At 51.7% G+C, this 27678-nt stretch overlaps 2 protein-coding genes across 5 annotated transcripts in view; both read right to left on the reverse strand.

The window, feature by feature from the left end:
- Nucleotides 1-849: 849 nt before the first annotated feature.
- HCLS1 (hematopoietic cell-specific Lyn substrate 1) lies at nucleotides 850-18616 on the reverse strand. Of its 4 annotated transcripts, none has more exons than XM_071552936.1 (16): nucleotides 18508-18616; nucleotides 17753-17842; nucleotides 16304-16387; nucleotides 14410-14483; nucleotides 12341-12470; nucleotides 11050-11160; nucleotides 8766-8820; nucleotides 6961-7071; nucleotides 6319-6429; nucleotides 5627-5682; nucleotides 4968-5037; nucleotides 4606-4739; nucleotides 3900-4007; nucleotides 3128-3437; nucleotides 2349-2420; nucleotides 850-1607 (listed from the first exon to the last, which is right to left on the reverse strand). In XM_071552936.1, exons 3-16 carry the CDS (start codon nucleotides 16385-16387, stop codon nucleotides 1471-1473), a joined length of 1563 nt encoding a protein of 520 aa, XP_071409037.1. In that variant the 5' UTR covers nucleotides 17753-17842; nucleotides 18508-18616; the 3' UTR covers nucleotides 850-1470. The 4 variants fall into 4 exon arrangements, with proteins under 4 accessions (XP_071409037.1, XP_071409036.1, XP_071409034.1 ...); XM_071552935.1 differs by having other exon boundaries at nucleotides 3900-4010; XM_071552933.1 differs by having other exon boundaries at nucleotides 3900-4040.
- Nucleotides 18617-20394: 1778 nt separating this feature from the next.
- GOLGB1 (golgin B1) overlaps nucleotides 20395-27678 on the reverse strand; it is a 36248-nt gene continuing 28964 nt past the window's right edge. The window contains exons 16-22 of the mRNA XM_071552932.1: nucleotides 27437-27602; nucleotides 26216-26347; nucleotides 24967-25125; nucleotides 24739-24836; nucleotides 23997-24131; nucleotides 22375-22480; nucleotides 20395-22007 (exon numbers count right to left, since the gene is read on the reverse strand). Coding sequence (XP_071409033.1) covers nucleotides 21873-22007; nucleotides 22375-22480; nucleotides 23997-24131; nucleotides 24739-24836; nucleotides 24967-25125; nucleotides 26216-26347; nucleotides 27437-27602 — 931 coding nt within the window. The 3' untranslated portion in view covers nucleotides 20395-21872. The remainder of the gene's footprint in view (nucleotides 22008-22374; nucleotides 22481-23996; nucleotides 24132-24738; nucleotides 24837-24966; nucleotides 25126-26215; nucleotides 26348-27436; nucleotides 27603-27678) is intronic.

Consider the following 27678-nt stretch of genomic DNA (forward strand, 5'->3'; position numbering starts at 1 on the left):
TCCCTGCCCAGGCAGAGGGCACTCCACCATCACTTCTCTCACCCTCAGCACATCACTGATGGCAGAATGGCAAAATCAAGTGAGGAACAAGGTACAGGATTGTGTCTTTATTTTGCAGGCGCCATGTGCTGAGCTCAGCATGAGAGTTGCTGCAGCTTAGCTGTGCCAGGGAACTCTGCAAAAGGCCATTTCATGTGGTGCCAGACACGTGTTGGCCCCAAGCATGACCATGGTGTCTGCTTTGGGGCTGCCCAAGGTGTGAAGCCAGGCCCTGTGTGGGACAAGGGCAGCACCTTGGACTGCAAAACCTGGCCTGGGCAGAGGGGCTGCCACACCATCTGCCTCCTCCATGTGCCTTGGTTCCGAGTCTGACGTGTGCTGGGTTTCCCCAGGCTGCCAGGGCAGCTCTACAGAGCTCTGTACATTAGCACAGCAGTTTGCACAGACCATCCACACCCTCAGTGCTGTGGCCAAATGGGGAGCTCTCAGCACTGAGCTGTGAGCTGGTGGCACTGAACTGCTGTGCTTTATGGCCAGGAAAACATCCCTGTGCAGCTGTTCTGGGTGTTGTGGCTCCAGGTGATGGTGGTTGAGGGCTCGCTGGGGATGTGGGGCCACTGCCGCTGCCTCAGTCACCTCCCCTGGCTGGGGCTCTGCATCTGGGATGTCCTGGCTCCAGGGAAGGCTCTTCTTTGCATTCCCGAAAGCTGTTTAAAACAAAATGTTTCCTCCTGTCCTGCTTCCCCACCTTTTCTTCACACCTGTGATGAAGAGTCAGGGGGCCTTTTCATGAGCCTCCAGCAGTTACAGGGGACACAAGCTGACACAGAATTACCACGACACAATCTGGACCAGAGCAGAGCAGAAGCCGTTTATTGCTGCAGCTGTGAGGGAGGGCACAGTCCCCAGGGACAGACACACCTGTGCCCAAAAGGGGAGCACAGACCACCTTCATGTTTCTCTGCTCCGTGCTGCGGATGTGGCTCATCCTGCAAATGGAAACCCTTCCTGGGAACAAAGGCAAATTTGGCTTTCCCAGTGCTCTTTTCCTTGAAAAGGCTAGGATGAGATCCAGGGCTACAGCAACTGCAAAATATCCCACAGCTCACGTCTCTTCTGCCTTAACTGGACCAGAGTTGGTGTTTCTGCTCTGGGAATTGCCCCACTGGGAACAGGACACACTCCTGCAGGCTTGCTGGCAGACAGGTGGGGCAGTCTGTGTAGAAGAGACACTTTATATCACACTCATATGCTCTTAAACCATGTAATCTTTTCCACCTGGAAGTGGATGGGAACCAAAGTCCTCTTGGGCACGAGACAAAACATTCCCTCAGACACTGCCAGTTTACTCCATGGTAGTTCTGTGAATGTGAACACACCAGGCTGAGCCAAATGAAGCTGATAACACAGAAGAGGCTGAAGCAGAGAGAGGCAAAATTCTGGAAGGGAGTAGCTTGCACAAAGCTCATTTCACTGCAGAAGCTTCACATAATTTGCTGGGAAGAGGCCGACTCTGCCGTGGCATTGCCCCCGCCACCAGCCTTCATCCACCATCTCGATGTGTGTGATTGTGTCGTCAGGATCAAAAGAAATCTCATCATCTCCCTCTGCAAAATTGTCCAGAAAAGACAGTCAAAATGTAAAGAGAACCCCAGAGAGAGCTGGTTCACTCCTCCCACCTCCCCCAGGCAGAAGACAGAACAAGCACACTGATAACCCCCAAGCATTCAACCTCACCCAGCCCCCAGCAAACAGCACAGATAAGGCAGATGACCAAGACCTTGCAGGTGAAAGATGAAGTTTCTCTGTTCCTGTCCTGGGTCTGGCCAGGACAGGGTTAATTTTTTCCAGTAGCCTGGTGGGGGCATGGCCAGGACACTGAGGTTATTCTGTACCACCTCTCCCATCATTGCTGGGGCAGGGAAAAGGACTCACTTCTGGGAAAGAGGGGGGTCCTTCCCTTTGAGAAAATGTGGAAGGAGCTGTCCAGTACTATTATTGAGTGATTTTCTGTGTGAATAATTTATTTTCTTAAACACTTCATTATTAAAAATGTTGCTGTTACTATTTGTTTTCTTCTGTCATGGCTCTTTCCAATAAATTGTTCTTATCTCACCCCATGAGCTTTGCCTTTTGGGACTCCAGTTGGAGGGGGAGTGGTGCATGGGGTTTTTGTCGTGGGACTACTAAATTGGGGAATGCTATTCCTAAACCATGACAGTTCCCAAGTCAGGTCTCATTCTACTTCTGTGAGGAAGAAATTTAAATGCTCAAGCCACAATCTTTTGCCCACTGCTGATGATGTGAACCCTCATGTGCCCTCCCAACAGCCCTGATGGCAGACCCACCTCCTTGGTAATCGTAGAGAGCCACCGCGCAGGTCCCGAGGTCCTGCCCCTCACAGACACCGCCCACGTGCCCTGCAGAACGGGACGGACACATAAACAGAGGTGAGGCAGCCACACAACCCTGGTCAGGGCCACCCTCCAGCCCAGCTTTGGGGAAGCACAGCCAAACCCTGTCAACAGGAAGACGTGTACCACAGCCCAAAGCAAGGTCCTGACTCCTTGTGTTCCTTTCCCAAGAAAAAAGGCTGGGCATACTTTTAGCCTCTCCACTTGCCAGCAAAGCTGCAATTGAAGCACTGACAGCTGCCCATGCAGTTTGCTCCTGTGCTTGGAGGAAGGGTCCTGACACTCCTCACTCCAGCAGACCCCACCAGAGCAAGTCTCAGGAACAGTAACTGTGTGAACAGTAGGCTGAACCACAGGCACCCCCAGGCCCCAGCACATCACTGGCAACCACTTGTCAGGAAACTTCAGCAAAAGCATCAGTGCACGGCCAGCTTCTCCTGAGCACAAAGCAGGCCCACAGTCCTCCTTCCCAGGCCCTGCTCCAGCAGATAGAGCAGACACCTGCTGCCTGGCACAGCATCCTGTGCAGCTCATCTGAACCTTGGGGCTGGGCAGGGGAGCAGGAGACAACCAAGTTCCCATCATCAGGAGCTGCTACCCTGACCACAGTAGACTTCAGGATACAAATTTCCTCTAGGCTGTAGCCTAAATCCAGTGAAATGAGTGTACAGGTACAAGCTCTCTGAGACACGGGCTCTTCTATCAGTACTCACCCAGCTGGGGCTGGCTCTGCCCGTGCTCCTGAGGAAGGATCACCTCATAGTCTTCTCCTCCATCTTCCCCAAGGTCATAGATGTCATCCGGCTTTTCCAGTGAGGCTGGCAGCTCCTCATACTCAGCACCTCCACTGGTACTGTCATAGTAGTCAGAAGGCTCTGGCAGCTCCTCATAGTCTCCACCAACATCCAAACTTTCACTGTAGATGGGCTGATCCTGGCTGGGAACCTTGCACAGCTCTGTGCCCAGATCTGCTGGCCTTGGTGGCAAAGTGGGTGGTACTTCCTCATCCTCCCTTTTGGCCTCCTGCCAGGAGGTGAGAAAATGACAAGAAAGTCACCTGCAATGCACCCACCACAGGCAGCTCTTTCTTTACTTGCAGCACCTGACACAAGGCAGCTCCTTTATTGCTGCAGAACACAAATGGAGCATCATCCCCTGTACACCAGGGAAACCACTCAGCCACTTGGGCTGTGCTGAACTGGCACCTGGGATTGCTCTGGAGATCCTCAGGGCTCATGTGTTTGAATCTCTGGTCATACGTCACTACAGCCCACAGTACTGCCACTGCATCACTGCACTCCCAGAGCTGTCATGCCATGGGGTGTTGTGCACTCCCATCCCCATCCCAATGCTCCCCTTCATCCCCTCACACACTGTGGCTGCAGTCCACATTTTTCTGCAGGGCTGCCCGTACAGCACAGCCCCTCTCAGGTGCAATCCCCTCTGCCTGCCATCCTTTCCAGCTCTCCCAGGCTGCCTTGGTACCTGCTGTCCTGGTGACATGGGCGGGTCTCCTCCAGTGCTCCTGGGCACCTGTGCTGGCACAACAGCAGGGGCTGCCCCAGTGTGCCCCTTCTCTCTCGGTGGGATTTCCTGCTGGAGAAAAGCCATCCGATCCCTCAGTCCCTTTGAATGAGTACAGAGAAATGGCTGTTCCCACTCCCAACAGAGCAACTCAGAACATTTTCCTCCACCTAGAATCTGTTCCGGCTCCCATGAACCTGCTTTGGGCCTGGGCACTGGCAGGCTGGTGACAATGGTGGGGCAGCCCCAAAGGGAAACGTGTTGAGGGGCTTCACTGTGAAGCCCACTCTGCCCTCTGAGTGCAGGAACAGCACTGGGTGTGAAGGAGGTAAGCACAGGGGGTGGATGCCATCTGCGGTTTGTGTGTGTCCATCCCACACACAGACTGCTGGAATGGCAGTGCTGGGGAGGGGTGACAAGCACCAGAGGCAAAAGGAGCTGAGGCCAAAGCACAGGGGCCATGGCTGGGTGCAGGTACACCCTGATCTGTGTGCTGAAAGTCCAGTGACAACTGTGAAGCTCAGTGGCTGTTCCTGGCAGACACAGGGAAGCAGTTTAGGCAAGAGCTTACTATAAAGAGATCAGCTGGAAGGACAGAGCTGCATAGCCCTGAGGAAAAGTCTGCTCCATGAGCCTCTGAGGACATGGCAGGACAGCCATGGCTCACCTGCCCCCGAGGCGCTGGGCACTGTCGGGGCTTCCGCTGCTGCCGCTGCTCTGCCTCCTTCCTGCCCTGCTCCTCTGCTGACCTGGCCATGTGTTCAAACCGTGACCGCAGGCTGCTGGTGCCACTGGAAGCTCCTGTGATGAGACAGCCGACTGAGCCAGCCCCACAGCTCCCTCCCAGCACCCCAAGCACCCAGGAGAAACCCAGACTTCCACCTCTTTCAGAGAAACTTTCAGTTCAGCCACCACTGTCCTGCCCCCCAGCACAGGCTAAACCCCCATCCCATCTACGAACATGCCAACACGGAGGGACCATGAGGTCCACAGCTTCCCAAGTCCAGGGTCAGTATTTAGGTGTCTCACCTGCCTCCAGGGGTCTTGTTTTCTCATAGGAGGAGGTGGGAGCTGCCATATCATCAAAGCCAGCAGCACTCTGCAGGAGGAAGTGAAAGAATTGTACAGCTTCTTGGGCAAGGCCAGTGCTGGGTTTGGTTACTGCTGACAGCAAGCTTTGTTCCTAGTTGTACCTGTCCTCACCTGTACACTACTCTGACCCAGGGGAGGCTGCTGGCTGCAGTTCCCTCTCCTGATGCCTCCCTTCCTCTCTGCATCCTGCTTCCCAAATGACCCACAGCCCTGACTTTTACCAAGTGCTCATCTAATTTCACATGCTGTTCTCTGCCATGTACAGGATGTGCCTTTTGTCACAGTGTGCAGGCAGATTTAGCTCCCTGAGCAAACCGTAAGACACTCCGTGGTTGGAGAGAAAAACCTGCTAAATGTAACAAACAGCAGAGAAGTGAGGAGTTACAGACAGTGCCATGAGTAATTCCCTGCTTTACAGTCTCACCAGGCTACATCCCTCTGCATCCTCTAGTATGTTACACTGAGCCAGTTCCCCTCTTGCCACAGCTGTGTGCCCAGCACTGGGAATCTCACCTCTACCTGGGAAATCTCTTCTCTTGCAGCAGGGCAAGGAGCAGCAGTTAGCATGAAAAAATTGCAGGCTGCAGCAGCCTTACCTTATCCACTCTATCCTTCTGGACCCCATAACGGCCTCCAAACCCCTTGGCATAGTCTGTATGGAAAAAAAGAAGGCTATTTTATAATATTTTACATTCTGTGTGGATCTCTGGCTTCAGTATGCTGTGGCCCCTGCAATGAGTTAGCTTTTTCTACATCTTGTCACATATGGAACTAACTAGAGATAACACTTGCAAAGTGCTCTGGACACTAAAAGCAAAGTGCTTTTAGTGCTAATCCTCCCTCCTTTCAGCTGAGGGCACAGGGATGCAGGCCTGCAGCTGCCCAATCTAAGGCACTGAGGTGAGAGGCCCATCACCCCATTTGAGCAGTGTGGCCTTGATCACTGAAGTCAACCATGAAGTTGCTACTGAAGTTGCCCAGCCATTCTTGGGATCTGCTCTGTCTCATTCCCCTGTGCTCACCTTTGCAATAAGCTCATCTCAGAGACAGCACAGCAGTCTGGGAAGCCTGATCAAGGGACTCTCATCCCATGTCCCCCACTAATCCAAGCATGCAGCTGCTCTGGCAGAGTTCACCCTTGAGCTTTGGGGTTCACCATAGCCCAGCTGCTTCACAACATGCTGGACACTTCTGTTTTCAGCAGCTGGACCTCTGACTACGAGCCACAAGCTCCAGGTCTGTGTGTGCTCCAAGGAAACTGCCACCACCTCTGGCAGCATTGTCTGACCTGTTTGGGATGTGTGGGGTTGCACTTCCTCCTGATGATCCCAGCCAAGGGCATTCTTGTCCTGATGATCCCTCTGGACCCCAAACTTCCCACCAAAGCCCAAAGAATAGTCTTCAGCCACAGGGATCCAGATCACAGCATGGAAGAGAACAAACAAGGGAGAGAAGAAGACAAGTGGCAGCAGTGTGAGCTCAGGCTGTTCTCACAGGTTTACCTTGCCCAAGACTTAAGACATGGAGCAAGGCCAGATTTCCACCCTGGTGGCTGCAGGAACAGCCCTCCCTCCTCCTTGAGGCAGGTCACCTGCTATTAGCACCTGCCTGGGCTTCCCCTTCACCCTTCCTTTGCTGATACGCTTCCCAGGAGATCCCTGTGCCCACAGAACTCTGCTGCTCCTCTCCATTTAGCCTGAACTCTTTCGAGCAGCCATGCAATGGATTTCCTCACCTGACCTGTTCCCTTGCTGCAAGCAGTGAGCACCTTAGAGCTCCGTGTAGCTATTCCAGCATTCATGCAGCAGATTGCAAAATACCTAGACAGTCCCCCATAGTCCCAGTGGGCACAATCCCAGCTCTAGCCCTGACACTGCCTGCTGCCCCAGCTGCCCCAGCTGCCCCAGCTCCCCTGGCTTGCACAGCTCACCTTTCTGAGATTCGTGCTTCTCTGCCTGGCTCTTGTAGTCAAATCCCACAGCTGCCTTGTCCACCTTGTCCCTCTCCACGCCGTAACGGCCACCAAAGCCCTTGGAATAATCTGAGGTGGTGCATGGAGTGAAACACTGACCCCAGCAAGAGGCTGGTGAGGAGAGGATGGGAAGCAGCACTGGGAAGGAGCACGAGGGAGAAGGGAGAGCAGTGGGGATGTTGGAAAACCCCGTAAAAGCAAAGGGTTGGAGGGGACAGGGTTGATGGCAGGGAGCACCAAGGATGACAGCCCACAGGAATGGGGGCACAGGGCAACTGTGGGCCAGGGCAGCAGGAGATACAGCCTGGTGGGAGGGAAGGAAGGAAGAAAGCACATGCCAAAGACAGGGGGGAGGCAGCAGGAGCTCGTCATCCATGAATGGGCACAGCCAAGAAGGATTTGGGCACTGTCAGCCAGGGCATCACCCACTCACGTTATTCCAGAGCCAGGATTTCAGCCTCTGGTCTGCCAGCCTCAGGAAAGGGCTGCAAGTAGGGAGACTGAGCCTTGGAAGTACAGGAATGGCAAAGGGGCTCAAGTTTGCTATAGTGAAATCTCAGCTTCTCCAAAGAAACACCTGACCCTGAGGGCTGCAGCAAAGGCTGAACCTCCATTTCTGCAGACACTCCTGCTCTCCCCCCTGGGCTGTTGTGTGACAGAGCATAGCACAGCTGCCTTGTGCCTCTCTATTTTCTATCTCCAAACTAGTGATCCATTAACAACTTCAGCCATGTTCAGCTGTTCTCCAAGAACCACCCGGTTATTACTGGCTGATTCCTGACACATTCCAGCCTCCATCCTAGCTGCTGGCTGTACAGACTCCTCTTTTAGACACCTGCTGGCTTGTTCTCCAAATCCTGCCGTTGAGGAGTAAATCACAGTCACTTCTCCCTGTTCCCTGATGCTTTTCTCACAGGTCTGCATTTCACAGGACTGAGATGAGGCTTCTCCGACAACTTCAGCTTTACTAATCCATGGAGACTATGATCTAGAGAAATCTGCATGAGAACATTTTGTATTCCAGAACAGATCTCTGTTTCATAGAAGCTGAGTCACTTAATCTGAAAGTCTTAAAAGTTCTTAAACTTACCATGATTAAACTATTATCTACCCATCAGGCTGTTATGAAATGGATCTTTAAGGGAGCTGTTTTCAGCAAACACAGATTTTATGATTTATCTTGCTGCTTGGTAATGAAGTATTCCTCACATTTACCTGAAAGAGCAACAGAACTTGCCCTCTCATCTCCTTTGGGGTGGAGAATATTTAAAATATCTTAGTTATATTTAAAATATCTTGCAGTGTTCGCTGAGGCTGCAGAATTCTGCAGAAGTTTGAGTGCTCTGTAGGCGTCTGTTTCCATATCCATTCTGTCTTTTTCTACATGCTGCTTCTCCAGCAATCACTTCTCATGTCCAGCAGTGCTCCGGATCCCTCTGGAGCTGCTCTCAGAAGGGCTTTGAGAGGACAGGGAGCACCAGCCATCCATTACAGGGGTGGGGTGGGAATGTGTCCTCTGCTCAGCCAGGACCTGGTTTCCACCAAAGCCAAAGCAGAAGACAAGCAGAATGTACAGTAAAAGGATGGTGACAGGACAGCAGGGAATGGGGCCACGAGGGTGATGGACTGGGAACATGAATCGGAAACAAGTGACAGGAGGGGGATAATGAAGGAGACTGTGCCACAGACAATAGCACGAGATAGTGGGTGCAGAAGAACAGCTGGGCAAAGTGTCAAGGGACCACGCGTGACCATGGACTTGCCTGTCTGGGATGAGTGTTTCTCTACCTCCCCCTTGTATTCAAAGCCCAGTGCAGACTGGAACAAGAAGGGAAGGACTGTCAGTCAGCCTGAGGGCCAAGCCAGGCTTCAGCCACCCTCCTCTGTGGCCAGGCTGGAAGCTGCTCTCTGCCTTGTGCCACAGAATGCAGGACAAACAGCACAGCCCCAGGACAAACAGCACAGCTCCAGGACAAACAGCACAGCCCCAGGGCAAACAGCACAGCCCCAGGACAAACAGCACAGCCCCAGGGCAAACAGCACAGCCCCAGGACAAACAGCACAGCCCCAGGGCAAACAGCACAGCCCCAGGACAAACAGCACAGCCCCAGGGCAAACAGCACAGCCCCAGAACGAACAGCACAGCCCCAGGACAAACAGCACAGCCCCAGGACAAACAGCACAGCCCCAGGACAAACAGCACAGCCCCAGGGCAAACAGCACAGCCCCAGGACAAACAGCACAGCTCCAGAATGAACAGCACAGCTCCAGAATGAACAGCACAGCCCCAGAGCAAACAGCACAGCTCCAGAACGAACAGCACAGCCCCAGGGCAAACAGCACAGCCCCAGGGCAAACAGCACAGCCCCAGGACAAACAGCACAGCCCCAGGACAAACAGCACAGCCCCAGGGCAAACAGCACAGCTCCAGAATGAACAGCACAGCCCCAGGACAAACAGCACAGCCCCAGGACAAACAGCACAGCCCCAGGGCAAACAGCACAGCTCCAGAATGAACAGCACAGCCCCAGGACAAACAGCACAGCCCCAGGACAAACAGCACAGCCCCAGGGCAAACAGCACAGCCCCGGGACAAACAGCACAGCCCCGGGACAAACAGCACAGCCCCAGAATGAACAGCACAGCCCCAGGACAAACAGCACAGCCCCAGAACGAACAGCACAGCCCCAGAATGAACAGCACAGCCCCAGGGCAAACAGCACAGCCCCAGAATGAACAGCACAGCCCCAGAATGAACAGCACAGCCCCAGAATGAACAGCACAGCCCCAGAATGAACAGCACAGCCCCAGGACAAACAGCACAGCCCCAGAATGAACAGCACAGCTCCAGGACAAACAGCACAGCCCCAGAATGAACAGCACAGCCCCAGGGCAAACAGCACAGCTCCAGAATGAACAGCACAGCCCCAGGACAAACAGCACAGCCCCAGGACAAACAGCACAGCCCCAGGACAAACAGCACAGCCCCAGAATGAACAGCACAGCTCCAGGACAAACAGCACAGTCCCAGAATGAACAGCACAGCCCCAGGACAAACAGCACAGCCCCAGAATGAACAGCACAGCCCCAGAATGAACAGCACAGCCCCAGGACAAACAGCACAGCTCCAGAATGAACAGCACAGCCCCAGAACGAACAGCACAGCCCCAGAATGAACAGCACAGCCCCAGAATGAACAGCACAGCCCCAGAATGAACAGCACAGCCCCAGGACAAACAGCACAGCCCCAGGACAAACAGCACAGCCCCAGAATGAACAGCACAGCCCCAGGACAAACAGCACAGCCCCAGAATGAACAGCACAGCCCCAGAACGAACAGCACAGCCCCAGAATGAACAGCACAGCTCCAGAATGAACAGCACAGCTCCAGGGCAAACAGCACAGCCCCAGGGCAAACAGCACAGCTCCAGAATGAACAGCACAGCCCCAGGGCAAACAGCACAGCCCCAGGGCAAACAGCACAGCTCCAGGACAAAGAGCACAGCTCCAGAATGAACAGCACAGCCCCAGAAAGAACAGCACAGCCCCAGGACAAACAGCACAGCTCCAGAATGAACAGCACAGCCCCAGGGCAAACAGCACAGCCCCAGGGCAAACAGCACAGCCCCAGGGCAAACAGCACAGCTCCAGAATGAACAGCACAGCCCCAGAATGAACAGCACAGCTCCAGAATGAACAGCACAGCCCCAGGGCAAACAGCACAGCCCCAGGACAAACAGCACAGCTCCAGGGCAAACAGCACAGCCCCAGAATGAACACCACTGCCCCCAGGCAAACAATGTGCTACCTGAATGGAACAGGCCCAGCACATCACTGCCCACCAGAGTCACCTCTACAAGTGCCCCACATTGTGCCACTGGCCATTACCCTGCACACAGGTGATCTGTGCTTCAGTGAGACTGTGGCACACGCCACACCTCCACCTGCACCCCCCAGCTTTGAGAACTGAGCTGCCATCTGACAGGCAGCAGTTTTAGGGGCAGCCCCAGCTGCAGGGACGTGTTTCAGCTGCACTGTCGTACACACCTTGTCGGCCCGGTCCCGCTGGACTCCAAACTTCCCCCCAAAGCCCTGGGCTGCATCCGTCTGCGAGGAGTGCTTCCCAACGTCAGCAACATACTCGTGTCCCACTGCACACTGCGAGGAGACACAGCTGTCAGCACGCTGGGCAGGCTGCCCTGGGCAGGCACGGGCACTGCGGCCGCTCCGACGCGCTGTCCGGGCACTCACAGCCACCAGGGACAGGCCCAAGCCGACCATGCCAGTGGTGGTCACACCCTCCACACGGCCTTTGCCAGCACCACCCCTGCTCTGAGGCCTGGGAGCACCTCAAGGGCTGCCATCCCACAAACTGGCCCCACTGCCAGCTCACCAGACGAAGTGTAGGATGCCGAATACTGGCTGCTGCCAAGTGCTGGTAGAGTAGTGTGGTGGGTAATCACATGGAAAACAGAGAAATAGGGATGCACAGCCGAGAACTCCAGGCAGCACCTCTGGCACCCACTCCCTATTTGTGTGTCTGAGACTGAGGGCCAGCAGACCTGTCTCGATCACCCTTCCTGCCTGCCACAGGCCAGGCCAGACTCTTGTTCTCCCTGCTAGGGGTGCTGTGGCCAGGAGCCACACACACTCCATGCAAACATGGAGCAGCCATGCTCAGACTCTGCCAGAGCAGAGTGGGGATTTTTTTTGGAGCAGCTTCTTGGCCTTTGTCCAGTTTTAGCAGGATGCTGCAAGGTTCTCTGGCCATTCCTGATTACAGCACCTCTGGCAGGGAGAGCAGGGTGCAATCCCACAGTGAACACACCTACTGAGCATTACTGCAATTTAACCACCTCACTTCTGAAAAAAGAAGTATTAAATGTCAAAAGGTGCAGGAATAAGCATGATGATAATTATCACAGAACATAAACCAGATCTGGTGCGATAACAGAGAACACAAACCAGGGATTCATCCTGGGAGCTACAAGGTCTGTAATGCAGAATATGAAAAGAGAATCATTATTCATTTGTTCTCCAAGCACAAATAGGGAGGCACCTGATTTAGCTGTTATGCAGCAGGTTTGAACAGCCACAGAAATTCTTTCTTGACAGCTAAAGGGAGAATTGCAAGGAAGTTGGTGAGAGGAGTTACACAAATGAATTCAAATAGATCCTGGAGACAGAGTATGGGCTGGCTGGAGACATGTGAATCTCTGCAGCTATGCCAGCTCTCCATTCTCTCCCTTCAAGGTTTGGCCAGAAAGCATGGATGCCTCCTCCTTTATGAGAAAAACTTTTTCTGCTGTGGCTCAGGGAAGGCCTCCACAGCTGTTACCTTATCCATTCGGTCTCGCTCTGTTCCAAATTTGCCCCCATAGCCATAGGAGGCCTTGGGGCCAGTCTCCAGCTCCTTCTTCTTGATGACCTCATGTTCCTCTGACACCTTGTTCCTCAGCTGATGGATGCTGGTGAGACAGAGACAGGGCAGGTCACTGTGGGATTGTGCAGAGCTGTGCAGGCAGCTGGAGCATCCCTGTGCCACAGCACAGAGCAGGACACACACCCAGTGCAGGACACACACCCAGTGCAGGACACACACCCAGTGCAGGACACACACCCACCACAGGGCACACACCCACCACAGGACACACACCCACCACAGGACACACACCAACCACAGGACACACACCCACCACAGGGCACACACCCACCACAGGACACACACCCAGTGCAGGACACACACCCAGAGCAGGACACACACCCAGTGCAGGACACACACCCACCACAGGACACACACCCACCACAGGACACACACCCACCACAGGGCACACACCCAGTGCAGGACACACACCCACTGCAGGACACACACCCACTGCAGGACACACACCCACCACAGGGCACACACCCACTGCAGGACACACACCCAGTGCAGGACACACACACACCACAGGACACACACCCATTGCAGGACACACACCCACTGCAGGACACACACCCACCGCAGGACACACACCCACTGCAGGACACACGCCCACCGCAGGACACACACCAACCACAGGGCACACACCCACCACAGGACACACACCCACCGCAGGACACACACCCACTGCAGGACACACACCAACCACAGGACACACACCCAGTGCAGGACACACACCCACTGCAGGACACACACCAACCACAGGACACACACCCAGTGCAGGACACACACCCACCACAGGGCACACACCCACTGCAGGACACACACCCACTGCAGGACACACACCCACCACAGGGCACACACCCACCACAGGACACACACCAACCACAGGGCACACACCCACCGCAGGACACACACCCACCACAGGACACACACCCACTGCAGGACACACACCCACTGCAGGACACACACCCACCGCAGGACACACACCCACTGCAGGACACACACCCACCACAGGACACACACCAACCACAGGGCACACACCAACCGCAGGACACACACCCAGTGCAGGACACACACCCACCACAGGGCACACACCCACCACAGGGCACACACCCAGTGCAGGACACACACCCACCACAGGGCACACACCCACTGCAGGACACACACCCACCACAGGACACACACCAACCACAGGGCACACACCCACTGCAGGACACACACCCACCACAGGACACACACCAACCACAGGGCACACACCAACCGCAGGACACACACCCACTGCAGGACACACACCCAGTGCAGGACACACACCCACCACAGGGCACACACCAACCACAGGACACACACCCACCACAGGGCACACACCAACCACAGGACACACACCCACCACAGGGCACACACCCACTGCCAGCTGCCACCGTGTGCCCGCGCTGGGTTCCCTGTGCCAGGCACACACGTGGCCACTGCGCTGTGGCAGAGAGGGCTCTGGGGGGCCATCCAGCGCCTCTCCTGCGACCCCGTTCAGGGGCACAGCCCGGCTTCCTCAGGACCCCACAGCTCCCTTTCTGTGCGTGCTGCACTGGCCGCACTGCGGGGCAGCGCTGGGCTGTCCCGAGGGAGCTGCTGCCCCGGGTGAGCTCCGGCAAGGCGAGGAGCGGGAGGCCTTTGCACTGGGACAGCCTCGAGTGCAGGAACTCGCCCGCTGCCGCCCCGAAGCAGCGCGGGCAGCCCCTGAATCCCCTGCGGGTCAGGACGCGACCCCCGCGCCGGGCCGGGATGCGGCGCCGTCCCAGGTCCGCGCCCCGCGATGGAGGAGCCGAAGAAGAGGAGCCCGGGAGGGGCCGCCCCGTCGGGGAGCCCTCCCCGCTCCGCCGCTGCCACTCCGCCCGTGCCCGCGGTCCCGCCCCGGTCCCTGTCCCGTGTCTCCAGCCCCGGCTGGGTCATTCCGCCCCCCGCCCGGGCCCGGGTCCCGCCGCACTCACTCGATATGCCCGGCGCGGCCGGAGCCCTCGATGGTTTTGGCTCCCCAGCGCTGCTCCCTCTCGGAGATGTCGTTCTGCGGAGCGAAGCGCGGCCGTCAGCGCGGCCCGCACCGGGCTCGGTGCTGCTCCCCGGGCCGGGCACGGACCGGGCACGGCGCCCCAACCCCGCCGGAGTCCCGCCGGTCCTGCCCGGCCCCGGGGCCGGACTGGCAACGGGAATCCTGAGGAATTCACTGTCGGAAAAACACTGGAGAAGCCGTAGGAACCGCAGCCCTCCAGCCGTTCTCCCCAGCTTGGCTATCATGGCCTTTGTGGAAGGTCTGACCATGCATTCGATAAAGTGAAGAATGAACAAAGTCTTTCTAATATCATAGTTAGGCTTCATGAATGAAGATTTTGGAAGGGCTCTACCCACGGGGGTGTGTCCTTTGAGCCTGTGCAGTGGATGTTTTAGGTGAGGCACAGGGTGCACAGAACTGGCCTCACCTTTTACCTCCTGAGCTTCATCTGCCACGGCCGAGCGAGCCTGGACAGTGACTGTGAAGTCCTCAGGATTAGAACCTACAGCCCCCGGGATTCCTGGCAGGTCTCCCATCCAAGCACTAACCAGGCCTGACCCCGTTCAGCTTCTGAGATCTGATGGGATCAGGCGTCAAGGTGGCATGGCCATAGTTCTTTTCTATTTACAGTAAAGCTCAAAATATGTATATATAAAATAGAATTTTAAAATTCATACGAAGTCTCATTCTGTTCAGGCTTGGTTTGAATGCTTCTACAAATAGAAGAAATGAAGTAAAAACAAAAAATTTGGACAGTATAGATTTTCCTTAAAACATGAATATTTTTGAATTTCAAAGAAGTTATTTGCTTTTCTGTCCCCAACTAGTGTTAGAGTTTTGCTGAAGCTAAAGGAACTGTACTGGGAAAGAAGAGAATAGGGGCAGGGGGTGGTTAAATTTGCAATTGCTATTTGTGCCTTTGCAGGGATGGGGGGTCTTTGTTGGGTACCAGACCTGGGCCAGGCTGTGACCCTCCTGGTACCAGCCAGTAGGAACGGGGCAGTGACCTCTGGCTGGGATAGGGTGTAAAAACCTCTGTTTCTTGCTGGCCTGTGTCTGTCTCCTTGGCCAGGGGACACACCCGGGTCAGCTGAATTTGTTAAACAAAAGTTTAGATTTGTTTCGGCAACTTTGTCCCCTCTGAATTTTACTGGTAAGTGTGGGCATTTCCCACACCAGGATTTCTATCTGGAAGTAACTAGGCAGGATTGAACCACAAAAACACAAGACTCTTGTGTAACAGGAGAGACTTACTAGGAAAGGAATAGAGAACCAAAAGGAAAAGGAAAATTGTGACCCTGTATGTATGCAGGTTGTTCCCTGGGCCGAGCCCTTCTGCTCTCTCACCAGCTCACCCAGAGTTGGACTAGACAGAAAGCAAGAGTATGAGAGGCACAGAGCACAAGGTAACTAAATACAGTAGGATTTTCCATCTGGAAAAAAGACAAGTGAGGGAAATGCTGGATCTAGTACAATTACAAATAGTGTGAGACAGAGACAATGGAAAGTGCTCAGTATGTCTTGGAACATATGTTGGGGGGGGACAAAGGGAGTTTCCGAGGAGCAGGTTTGAAAACCCCTGAATATTCTGTACTCCTTAAGTGCCATTTCTTGTGGTCAGACACAGGGCGTGCACTGATGTAAGAAGTTCTGGAGACTAAACATGGAGATGGGGCAGAAGTGGCTCAGAAAAGTGACTGATGGTACCTGCAAGGGGCTGGTGGGACTTGGTTGTTCTTGCCCAGCCAGTGGTGCCCTGTGCTGAGCCATGAGCCCCAGCACAGCCAGGAACCCTTCACACCACCAGTGTACCCGTTACCACATCAGACACTCACCACGAAATCAGGGTCTGTGTCCCAGTCATCGCCCTGAGTCTCCACCTTCACTGACACATCATGTCCCACGACTGCTTTCCACATCTGCACAGCAAGGACATGGTGTCACCCAGGTGTCACCCAGGTGTCACCCAGGGCCTAGCACGTGGGCACAGCTGGCTCATGGCCAGGCATGGCAGAAGTGGGGCTGGAAGAGGCCCTTGCAGGCCACCTGCCCTCGTACAGCACAGGGCATCCCAAAACAGCCACCACTCCTGGCCCTCAGCATCTCTTATGTCAAACCACACAGGGAGGGCAGGTGTAAACCACAGCCTCCAGGCACCTCACTCAGCAGTAAAAACACACACCTTATTTTATTGGGATGTAAATGAGTGTTTGCATCCAACTACCAGATTCTGCTTTTCCAACACACGTGAATTTTCCGTGCTGTGGGGGGCTGTTCCCCCGCATGAACCCCCCCATTAGCACAGTCACACCACTGCCACAGGCTCTGATGGGCTTCTGGACCTAAGGTTGACTCTTCAAGCCTTTTGTCTGTTTTCCAGCCTTTTAATCCCTGCCCAGTAGCTGAGAGAAGGGTCAGGGCAAGACTGGACACTGCTGTGACAGGGCTGGTGCCATGTGGTATTCCTGTCTGTTATATGGAGAAAATGGGAAATGCATCTAAGAGCCCCGAGGGTGCAGGGCTGGCCAGACTGAGGCTGTGGTGGAACAACTCCCACAGCCTGGAGGAAGTGATGGGCCCAGGAAGAGGAAGTTAAAAGGAATGTGAAATTTAAAACTCCTGTGTTTCATTTTCAAGGTGACCCTGAAAAAAGATGATGAAAAAGCCCCTCCCCAAAAAACAGAGTTTTTACAAAATGAGAGAGAGGGAAGATGATGTGAGTTGCCTGCCCCTACACCCCAGAGCAATCATGCTCAGCAGAGTTCTCATATTCCAGCCTTTTACTGTCTGCAGTGTTGAGGAGCCCCAGATGATTCTTAGTGTTGCCCAAAGCTTTTCACTGGGGCAGAGAGAAAGACAGAACAGAATGTGCAGGAAAGACTGAGCTGAGCCCTGTGCACCATCACACCAGACCTGTGTGCTGGATCCTCAGCTAAGAGCAACTTTTACCACGAGGCATCAGCCCCTCACCCCCAGGGCTATGTGGGAGCCTCAGACCTCCCCAGGTGCTCAGGCCACTTGCCCTGTGTGCAAGCTAAGTATTTGTGCTGAGTAATTAAGTCATTCGCTGTTTATGCTAAATAATTAACTGTACCACATCAAAAGCTGTTTAAGTGAGTAACTTTCCAGTTGAATGCAGGGCACTGCTCAGTTTCAAGCTGTCCTTTCCAGCACTGTAAGGCCAGGGAGCAAAGGGAACAGAAACAGGGACGAGTCTGTGTTTTGTTAAGCCAACGCCAGATACTCAGTTAAAGGGAGAGGATATAGGGCCAAGGCAGACTTACAGTGGAGAGCTGGTTTTAGGCCTTCTCCAGGTGCCTCAGGACAACAGCAGGTCTTGTGCCTTTCCCCACTCACAGCAATCCTGTGCCAAACTGAATACAGCTAATTGCAATTAGAAGCAGGGAAAGCAGGAAGGCTCATGTGCACAACACAGCACAATCCAACACCACCTTTCTTCTCCATTTCCCCTCTCTAATTCATTGGCATCTCTCACAGCAAAAATTTTTCAAGTTTGGTGCTCATTTTTGTAAAGGATAAATCAGCAACAACAACTAGCTAGCAGAGGGCTTTTCATCAGGGCAGCTGATTTGAGCTCAAATCAGGTGGTTCAGGGTTTGAAATGCTGCTGTAAATGGTTCTTGGCAACTCATTCTCCAAAGCCATCTGTCCTCCATGACAAACCACACATTGTACTTGCACTATGAAGCTCCAGACACCTCCTACAGTGAGAAGTAGCAGCCAGCATATCATCTCAACCCCTCAGTTTGTCCCATTTTCCCCTGTGAAAACATCTACCACAGCACAAACATACGGCTACCACACAGCACAGTCGTGCTGGTACATTTGGAAATGTGGCTCTTTAGAAGCTCAGACACAAAAGCAACAATGACAGGACAACAGCCTGAGAAGCCAATGCCAAGCATTATCCACTCAAACCTGCTGGATCAGGAAGGAGTTCTCTTTGCCCACCAAACTCCACGTTTTTTGGTAGTCAATTTTCATTTTCCACTCCCAAAACCCACTCAAGCTTTCTTACCTTTAAAGGCTCCTGCTGGCAATCTTGCTGCTCTTTGCTCAGGCACCTGGTGCCTGCAACAGCTTTGGGCCTGTGTCTGTTCTGAGTTCCTGTTTTAACTTCAGCTCTTTTCACTTCCTGCGTCCCAGCCCCCAGCTCTGCTCTAGTCATGAGTCCCCAGACCTGCCCCAGCGCTGCAGTTCCCTCACTTGCTGCCTCTGCTCCAAGATGCCGACATGGCACATACCCAGTGCTTCCCCAAAGGCACAGAGGATCCCACGAGGTCCCAGCACACCTTGTGTTCTAAGAAGACTCCCATGGTTATAAAAAACAAAGTTGTGGTGGAGACAGTGCTGGAGCAGGTATTCATGTCTTGGCAAGCCTGTTTTTTCTGGTATCTCTTCCCATTGCTGGGAGGATTGAGGAAAACACTAACCGTGCCCCTGAACCTTTTCCTGTTCCTCCCAGTGCCCTGAAAACATCTTTGATCAATCTGGGGCTTATTGTTGCAACATCATTAGTAAACATGAAAGAACCAGAGTGAACACAGTGCAACGGCTACACTGAGCTCAGTCAGTCGTCTGGTAACATCCTTGAGGCCCCAGGAAGGCACAAACTCCCCTGCAATGAGGGTCCGGTCTGCACATGGGGGTTTCAGTTCTGCTCAGGAGCAACTGTGACCATCCCTCTCTGTTTCTCCTCAGCAGCTCTTGTTGTGAGAGGTGGGTTGATCTGACCTCGGTGAGGGGCCTCCTCTTCTACCTCACTATGCTCTTTATCTGCCATTCCCAGAGCTTCACACCTGTCCTCTAACAGGAGCTGAGGGTCAGGAGGGTTCCCCTTACAGCTCCATGCAGTAACCTGCAGCCACTCCTCCCTACCCTGTGACACCATCTTCTTCCTGGCACAAAACCAGCCCCTGGACCAGCCCCAGCGGTGGTGCTGAAATGGCCTGTGTGTCCCAGGGATGGCAGAACTCAGCTCTGTTGGTCGACTTCCTACTCGGGCTCTTTTGCAGAAACATCAAAACTCAGGCAGGACAGGGGCATCAAAGAAACAAAATGTTGAAATATTTGAGACAGGAAATATCAGCTAAACACCCCCATCTTTCATCAGGTCTAACCACAAAGCTGTCCAGTCAGACTATAATTATCAGATCAGAAGTTCTTTCTGAGGTTTTATGTCCATATTTAATCTAAGCTGCAACTGTGCCACCTGCAGATATAAAACATTAAAAGGTCTCTGATCCAGCAGAATCATGTCTTTCTCCAGTTCAGGAAAACCTGCGTGGGCTTTAAGGAAACATACTTTGCTTGTAATCCTTGCTCCTATTAAACAGTGGAAACATCATCTCCAGTCCTACAACACGCCAGCAGTGGCTTTTGTTTCAGTGGTGGTGGGGGACAGGGGAGGTGACTGTGAACAAGGGTACCTGTCTTTGGCTACAGAAAGGTGGGACAGTTTACCTGTCCCGTCTGAGTGGACAGAATGTTCCAGCTCCCCATTGCCCACTGTGTTTGTCCTGGGGTTGCACAACTCTAACTGGGTGCAGTGTTCAGGCAAATGTGGAAAAGTAAACCCAAGTGGATCTTGTCTTACTGGAGTTGTTTTCACTATTCATTTTTGGGTTGGAAAGGACCGTAAGATCATTAGTTCCACCCCACCACCCTGACACAGGACATTGCCTATTCAAGTGCCTTTTCCTTTTGTTAGCTGAAAAAAGCTGAGCAAGATGGGAAGGGGAAAAAGGCATCCACATCATATGAAAAACCAAAGCTTCTGCAACCATCACACATAGCAGCACACACAGAAGGGACCTGCAGGCCCACAGTGTCCCCTGGAAGGTGTGATACAGCAGCACTACACCCTCAAGAGACTTTTGACAGTTACATGGCAACATTACACAAATTCCCTCTGAAAAATAAACTTTATTATATATACAGGAGGTCATGCCCCAGGAACCTATAGGCAAAGTGTTTGGTCACTGAATTTTATGTAGTTGGAGGAGGTCCACACCAATGATCATGGGCAGTGCACAAGTGGGTATGTAGTGCCAGTGCTCTGGACCTGCCAGAGATCCAGCTGGTTTAGCTACTGATGAAATCAATCCATCCTCAAATAGGCTTTGTGCACTGACTAAAGCAGCTTAGTTTACCAGTAATATAAAAAGAACTAGTTCTTTCCCATGGGAAAAATGTGACTGTTAATACTCTACTAAGAGGCAGATACAACCCTCCTAGCCAGAACTCCAAGTGGAATGACCACTCAGTATCCAACAGGGAACATGACTGAAACTTCCTTTGCATTTGAAATTTTGCCTTTGGAAGAGGGCAGTCTCAAATTTGGGAGGTCTTTAGAAAACACAGCTTTTCATATATCCTAAAAGATCCAGTCCATTTGCATTGTTTGCTCTGGGTCCAAACAAGATCAATGATCAGCACCAGCTTTCAGAACTCTGTCCTTCCTCAGCACAGGGAAGACACTTTATTTTTGGAGCTTCTGCCTTTGCTTTTGGACCACACAGCACATCATGGGCCCCTTCAACACAGCCTGTGCAGGTTCAGTCCTGTGAGCAGTGGTCAGTGGATGAGAATGCAGCAGCAGGGCTGCTCTGGTTTCCAGAGCTAAGCCAGCACCTTCCAGTGTAAGAGGCGCACAAATGCTATAAATAGCAAGGTTTTTAACTTAACAGCTAAAAAGTTTCTTCCCATTCCTTTTAAATAACAAAATTACTGGCATTATTTTACAGGTTTGCCAGGGCAGACATGACTGTTTTTAAATGGAATGCTCAGAAGGGCCAGATGTACTAATTTTGGCCTTTCTTCAACAGGAGATGCAACTGAACAGGAAACACAATTTTAAGATTCAGTTCCTTAAAGTGCTCACAACTTTCTTAGGATATGCATTTCAGACAGCACTGAGCCATGGAGCAAATCTAAGGGATGGAAGAAAGGGAAGACAATTCTTTGTCTTACATCCAGTGACAAGGTTTCCCCAACGCCCCTCATGGATTCAGCCTAAGAGGGGGAAGATTCTGCAGTTCCAGAAGTGCTAAAGTACTGCAGCAACTCAAGAATATTTTTCTTACTCCTGGCACAACACAATACTATCTAAAATGAGTGGTTCTACTTCCAGGTAGAGGAGCAGATGCTGTCCTTGAAGTTTGCAGCCTGACCCTGGCTCAGAAAAGAAGCCACTCGTGCAGGGACACAGCGAATGGCAGATGCCCTGGGAGCAGTTCCCAGCACCAGCACTGACTCTGACAGCTGCCCCCAGTGCTGCTGCTCCAGGACAGGTTTGGGAAAGAAAGCAGCTGCCCTCCGACAGGGAATGCAGGCCCTTGGTGCACATGGGGCTGGGGCTCCATGAAAGGCTGTCATTTCTGCTCACAGGTGGCCTGTAAAGCACAGGAAGAGCAGGACGTGGAGAGCAAACAGATATATGACCACCAGCAGAGGCAAGCGGGTCCGGGAACAGAAGAGAGAGCGTAACAGGCGTCGTAGTCCAAGGGTACTCCGAGTCTGGAAGAGTCAAGAAAGACCAGTCAGTACAAGGAATGGTTCCGTTCCCAGCTGCCTTCACCCAGAGCTCCCCAGACGATGGAGATAAGTTTATTTAAGCTAAACAAACCTTCCCAAAGACACTTCCCTGTCAGATCCTATCTCTAGGGCAATCCTCATGAAATATTCCCCTTCCTCTGCTCTCTGCAGGTTTTCCATAAACCAGCCCTATCCAATTCTGTCTCCAGCAGGGAAGACAGAACAAGGTGAGAGCAAAACCCCACACAGCCCCCAACAGATTTGTCAGGGATTTAGCTACTGTAGGTTCAGAGTTTCTTGGATTAGTCCGGGCTTACATAACTGACAGCTCTGAATGTTAAGTTCTTACTCTGCTGGAATTATGATCCATGGAGTCAATCAGCAGGGACTCTTCATGACCTGGAGTCATATCAATGCTGGTACTTAAGGAAGACACCCACTCACTTGACTGCAACCTGCCAGAATAAACAGGAAATTAAATTCAGTTTCTTATGATGCCCCAAACCAAGACAGTAATCAAGCTTAGGAGAGGAGATATTTCTCTAGAAAGGAAGAAACCCCACAGGCAAACTCTGGACTCACTGGACAAGACCTGGTTCCGTTAGTACAGCTGTGGTGCCCTGGTGCTTCCTGAGCTCAAACTGAGCAAAAGGACTGGGCAACTCAGCAGGAGTCCTTCCTTTCAAGTGGAATTTCATAGTGTGACTTGAAAAGAGTCAGGACAGATGATACACCTGTGTGGTTTAAATTCTGTGAAATTATTTTGGAAGCCAGCTCTGGTTCTTGATAAGTGTTTTCTAGTGACAGAGGCAGCACAGGCACATCCTGGAGCTACCACTTGTTAGTGAGATCAGCTACAGGAGGCTTTCATAGACTTCAGTGACAGAAGGAGCTACAGTTGTCCAAGGTGTGTAGCAATTACCAGGGAACTGCATCCAGAATTCCTCCATACAGATCACTATTTTTTGGCTGAATCAGCAAGTGTGCCAGAAAGCAAGCCACTGTTTCCTTGTAAAAGACTCCACTGATGAGGCTTATTTGAACTAAGAGGAAATGCACTGCACAAGTGCCTACAATCAGGTCATGTGATAAAACTCACCTCCTTAGTCAATAAGGAGAAACAAGTATTTTGAACCTGCCACTCGCTGCATTCTGATCCCAACATCAAGGCCAGGTCAGCCCCCTTTGCTCTGCTGAGCATCAGGGCATCTGCCCAGTGCCCCAAGTGCACTGTGCAGTGCAGACAATGGTGCTGGATAATGGGGAGGGGGGAGAAGAGGGGTCTAGGCTGAAGTTGAGATTGGGAAAGGCAGGAGGAAGTGTTTTTCCTAAGTGTTTGTTAGTCAATAACCAAATTAATGAAAAGTTTATGTTAATTGGCAATACATTAAAATTGAATGACAATTCTTCAAATCAAGACTGTTTTCTGTATGGCAGACAGGTGCTTACTCAGGAGAAAAATTCCCTGGAAGCATGAGAACTTTCTTCTGTCTGTGCCCAATTCCCAGTCTCCAAATTATATTTTCCAGTAGTTAATTTAACTAATTGAGAAAGCTGGCATCTCATTTCTAGACAGAATTTACCTTAACATCTAGTCATTTGTCTCATCTATGTGCCTACAATTGAAGAACCCAATTTCCTGAACTCCAGGAAACACTTTTTTTACACTAAGGGTGACTGAGCACCACATGAGTTGCCCAGGGAGGTTATGAAGTCTTCCTTCTTGGAGATATTCAACTGCCATCTGGGCATGGTCCTGGGCAAATGGCTCTAGGGAGCCCTACCTGAGCAGGGGGTAGGACCAGATGGTCTGTGGAGACCCCTTCCAACCTCAGTCTTTCTGTGACTCAGTGACAGACACATTGTTTCTATGCCCCCATTCCACAGAACATGTGGAAATGCAGATGAAGAATAGAGCTGGAACTGCCACACTTCTGTGGTGACAGTGCTCGTGTGCTCAAGCTGCCTCACCTCCTGACTTGATCCTGTGCCACAGAAAGTGCCTCCTCTGCAGCAAGACGACGGTCCCGTTCCTCTTCCAGCTGCTCCTCCAAACACCTCAGATCCTGCTTTGTGCTGCTATGTAAATGTTCTGTTTCGGACAACCTGGCAGAAAATAACCAAGCATATGCCAAAAAAGCCCTAATTTTTGGACTCTTCTGTTTACCTTCCACCTCACACAGAAGACTTAGTTGTCTTTAATACATCTAAATTATCTGGAAAGCGTGAATGAAGATAAATCTCTTGAAGCTTCTGTTTCATATCAGGAAGGAGTTCCTTGGCTCTGTCATCCATGACCTCACCTTCTGAAAATTATTGGGAAAGGGTATGAGGAATCACGTGCTAGAATCTTAGTTCCAGAAGGTTACAAGGAATCATGTGCTAGGTCTCAATTCCACTCTCGGGCTACAGCCTTGAGACCAGGACCCTTGATATACTTCAGCAGCTACTGAGGATGCAGCCTACACCAGGTCCAGATTTGGCTGGCACTGCTGCTGCATGTTGTCACTATGTATTTTGAAGCTCTATCCAAAAAGATAACTAATGACAGCTGCCAAGTGCACACAAACTTCCTCCAAGTTCATGAGAACCTACTGTGCAACTGAGTTTTCCCAACACACTGGTACAGAGTAACAGCAATAGGCTCATCACTAGCCCCAAGACCTTCATCAGCACCAATATCCCCACCCTTGTTATCTCAGACTGTCTTTACCTCAGCTGCAGCTCCTGCAGTTCAGGTGTGTAACTGCCTCTCTGCTGCTCATTTCTTTCTTGGGGTGCTCCTGGAGCAGCATCTGTTGCAAACAGCTCCTGAAAGAAGGCAGGAATGTACTGCAGACTGCACAGTGTGATGAGGACAGACAGCAGCTATGATGGTGCAGTTAGAAGAGCCACCTGCAATAAGTGTTTCTCTGCCATGAACCTAGCCCATCCCCCTTACCATGCCCTTGTCTGCAGCCTGCAGCTCCTGGAGCTGCCTCTCGAGCACCAGGCAGCGGTTCAGGACCTCGCTGTAGTGCTGGTGGCTCTCAGAGATGCTCCGGCTGCTCCCACGGAGCTGCAGGGAGAGGGCGTTTTTCTCCTCGAAGACCTGGGACAGCTGAGAAGAGAACACAAATGCCAAGTCAAGAACTAGTCTTAGTGAAAGCAAAATTGTTCTCTGTGTAACTGAGGGTAACAATTCTATTGAGAACATGGAACTGCCACACCGCCCATCACTAAGGTCCAAAGACCAGTGACAATGTCCAAGAGTATCTTGTGGTCATGGTTTCCAGGAGTACCAAAACATCATCATGATGTACAGGACACTACATGTCCAGAACAACATAAAAGAGCTGAGATTCACCTAAACATTTCAGAAATATCATCAGTAAATTATGATTTTATATTCTCACTTTCTCCTTGAACACAACTCTCTTTCTGAGGATTGATAAATTCTGGGTCTTCCACTTCAGTGTGGGAATTGACTAACTGTGATTCTGCACTGAGACACAGGAACTGCTTGAAGCTGGCAGGGAGCAGCAAAGACAAGACTGTCTTCCTAAAGAGGGACTTTCTTCAGCAGCCCAGGAAGCAGATGATAGAAAATGCTTTCAACAATAGACAAGGAACCCGGAAACAACTTTCTTCACATGGTCTCACTCTGAGGTCCCTACTGGTCTTCCTCTCCCTGGCCCCAGCTTCCTCCACTATCACCTCCATCTGGCCTCTCTCCCCTCTTTCTTTCCTCCCTTGTCCTCTTCTCTCCTTCTTTCTCCCTCTGGTCACTTGGGAGAAAGTTGAGAGAAAGGGCAGAATTCAGTGGCAGAAAAGCTGCTGATTCAGACCCTGTCAATGACCCTGCTGCATGGGATCTGCATGGGGCCTGGAATACCCCTTGCAGTCCATCCAGGACAGCTGACTCAGCTATGGCCTCTCTCTCCAGTGCTCTGAGCCTCCCCAGTTACTCACTGAAGGAGAGCAGTGTGGGAGAGGGAGGATGGGTCCCAGGGCTGTGCAGGCTCTGTTCAGCAACAGCAAATGCATCACTGTGGTTCCAAACACTGAGGTTTTGAGAGACGTATTTCTGATTTTGTGGTACTTTATTGAATGCCAACAAGGACATATTTGTTCCTGCTCCCTGAGCCCTATTCCAAGCTCCCCACATTCCTCATCCCTGACTGCAAGGAAGTATAGGATATGATTAGTACCTTGCTGTTTAACTGCTGAATTCTGAGCTCTTTTTGGTGCAGTTCTTTCAGGCTGTCACTTAGCTGGGTCTGAAGATGTTTCATCTCTGCTTCTGGGCTTGAAAAGTCCCCCTTTGGGAGTTCTGGAGAAATCTGCCATGGAAAGAACAGTGAGAAATATATTGCACATGTGACAATGCACTCTCATGTTAGTCTTCTCTGTTCAGTAATCTGAGGTCAAACCCAGTATTGCTCCTAGACCTGGAACTTGATCTGCTCAGGCAAAACAGCAAATGGGGAATAAACAGAAATATCCCAAGAGTCATCTGAAAATCCAGTTAGGAAATGTCACTGAACTTGCATATGTGATGGGTCCTTCTCAAAAGTTGTCTTAAAGCTCTTTACAATACAGGAAGATAAAAAAGGACACATGAATGAAAAAAGAAAAACCAACTAAAAACTGAGGCAATGTTCACAATGCTGTCATTCAACAAAGACCAGAAGGCCAGCACTGAAGAATTCTCCTGGAAAGCATCACACAAGCTTTTTCCTGCCATGTATGCATAGGTGTGCCAGAGGGATAAGGTGAGACTTCCTCCCCCCTCCACTGGCACAAACCACTGGAACATTACAGACATAGGCAGGAGAGTTCTGTCCTGACTCTAACACAATGCACTGTGCATACAGCCTTCCCTGGACAAGCAAAATATCAAACATATTCCACTCCACTTTTAGGACTCTCTACAGGGGGAAGAAGAGGGAAGGTGCAGAGTTCAAGCCTCAGCCTCACTAGGCTTGAGCCAGGATTGCAGATTCCTGTTACAGTAAAAACAGCAAGAAAAATTCAGCAGGAAAATTAAAAATTGTAACGTGACATTAAAATGAGAGCTAAACCAGAACAGCTTAGATTCAAAGACAGTGCAAGAAGCAGTTCTGAAACAACCAGAAAGACACCCCTGAGAAGCTCCTAGTGCTCTGAAGGTGCCTGGGAAGCCCTGTTTCTTTTACTCTCTTTCTTGAGCTACTGTGAACAATGAACTCAGGGAAGAGTACATAAGGAGATGCCATAATTTCTAAAACTTTATATGATCCAAGTTAGATTGTCGGTATTGTCTTTGGAGGTGCCACAACCACATCCAATATTGAGTCTGTAGGAGCTGGATACAGGTAACACACACTCCTCTGGCTGAATTTCAAGCCTTACATTTCCATGCAGTAAAGAACCTGTGTCTTTTCACCCACCTTGGTTTGGTGCTGCTCCTCTACAGTTTGAGACTTGCTGAAGGGCAGCCTCATTTCCTGTGTGATCCTTTGTAAATGGCTCAACTGCTTGTCCTTCTCTGCTATGGCCATTAGGTACTGCTCCTTCATGCTGCTGCTCTGCTTTTCCCAGGCAATCTTCTCCTGTCTGCCCAGCAAAACACAAGGCAAATTACCAGGAAGTGACCAGCATCACTTGTAATGTCCAGGTACCAAGCTAAGGA

Source organism: Pithys albifrons, chromosome 3, assembly GCF_047495875.1.
Source record: "Pithys albifrons albifrons isolate INPA30051 chromosome 3, PitAlb_v1, whole genome shotgun sequence".
Taxonomy (NCBI): domain Eukaryota; kingdom Metazoa; phylum Chordata; class Aves; order Passeriformes; family Thamnophilidae; genus Pithys; species Pithys albifrons.

Excerpts from the sequence above, each read along its gene's own strand:
- HCLS1 (XM_071552933.1), bottom strand. The coding sequence starts at position 16,387 with ATGTGGAAAGCAGTCGTGGGACATGATGTGTCAGTGAAGGTGGAGACT. Across the intron at positions 12,471-14,409 it reads GGCCGCGCCGGGCATATCGA|CATCCATCAGCTGAGGAACA; the intron begins GTGAGTGCGGCG and ends CTGTCTCACCAG. Across the intron at positions 7,072-8,765 it reads GAAACACTCATCCCAGACAG|ATTATTCCAAGGGCTTTGGT; the intron begins GCAAGTCCATGG and ends GCACCACCTCAG.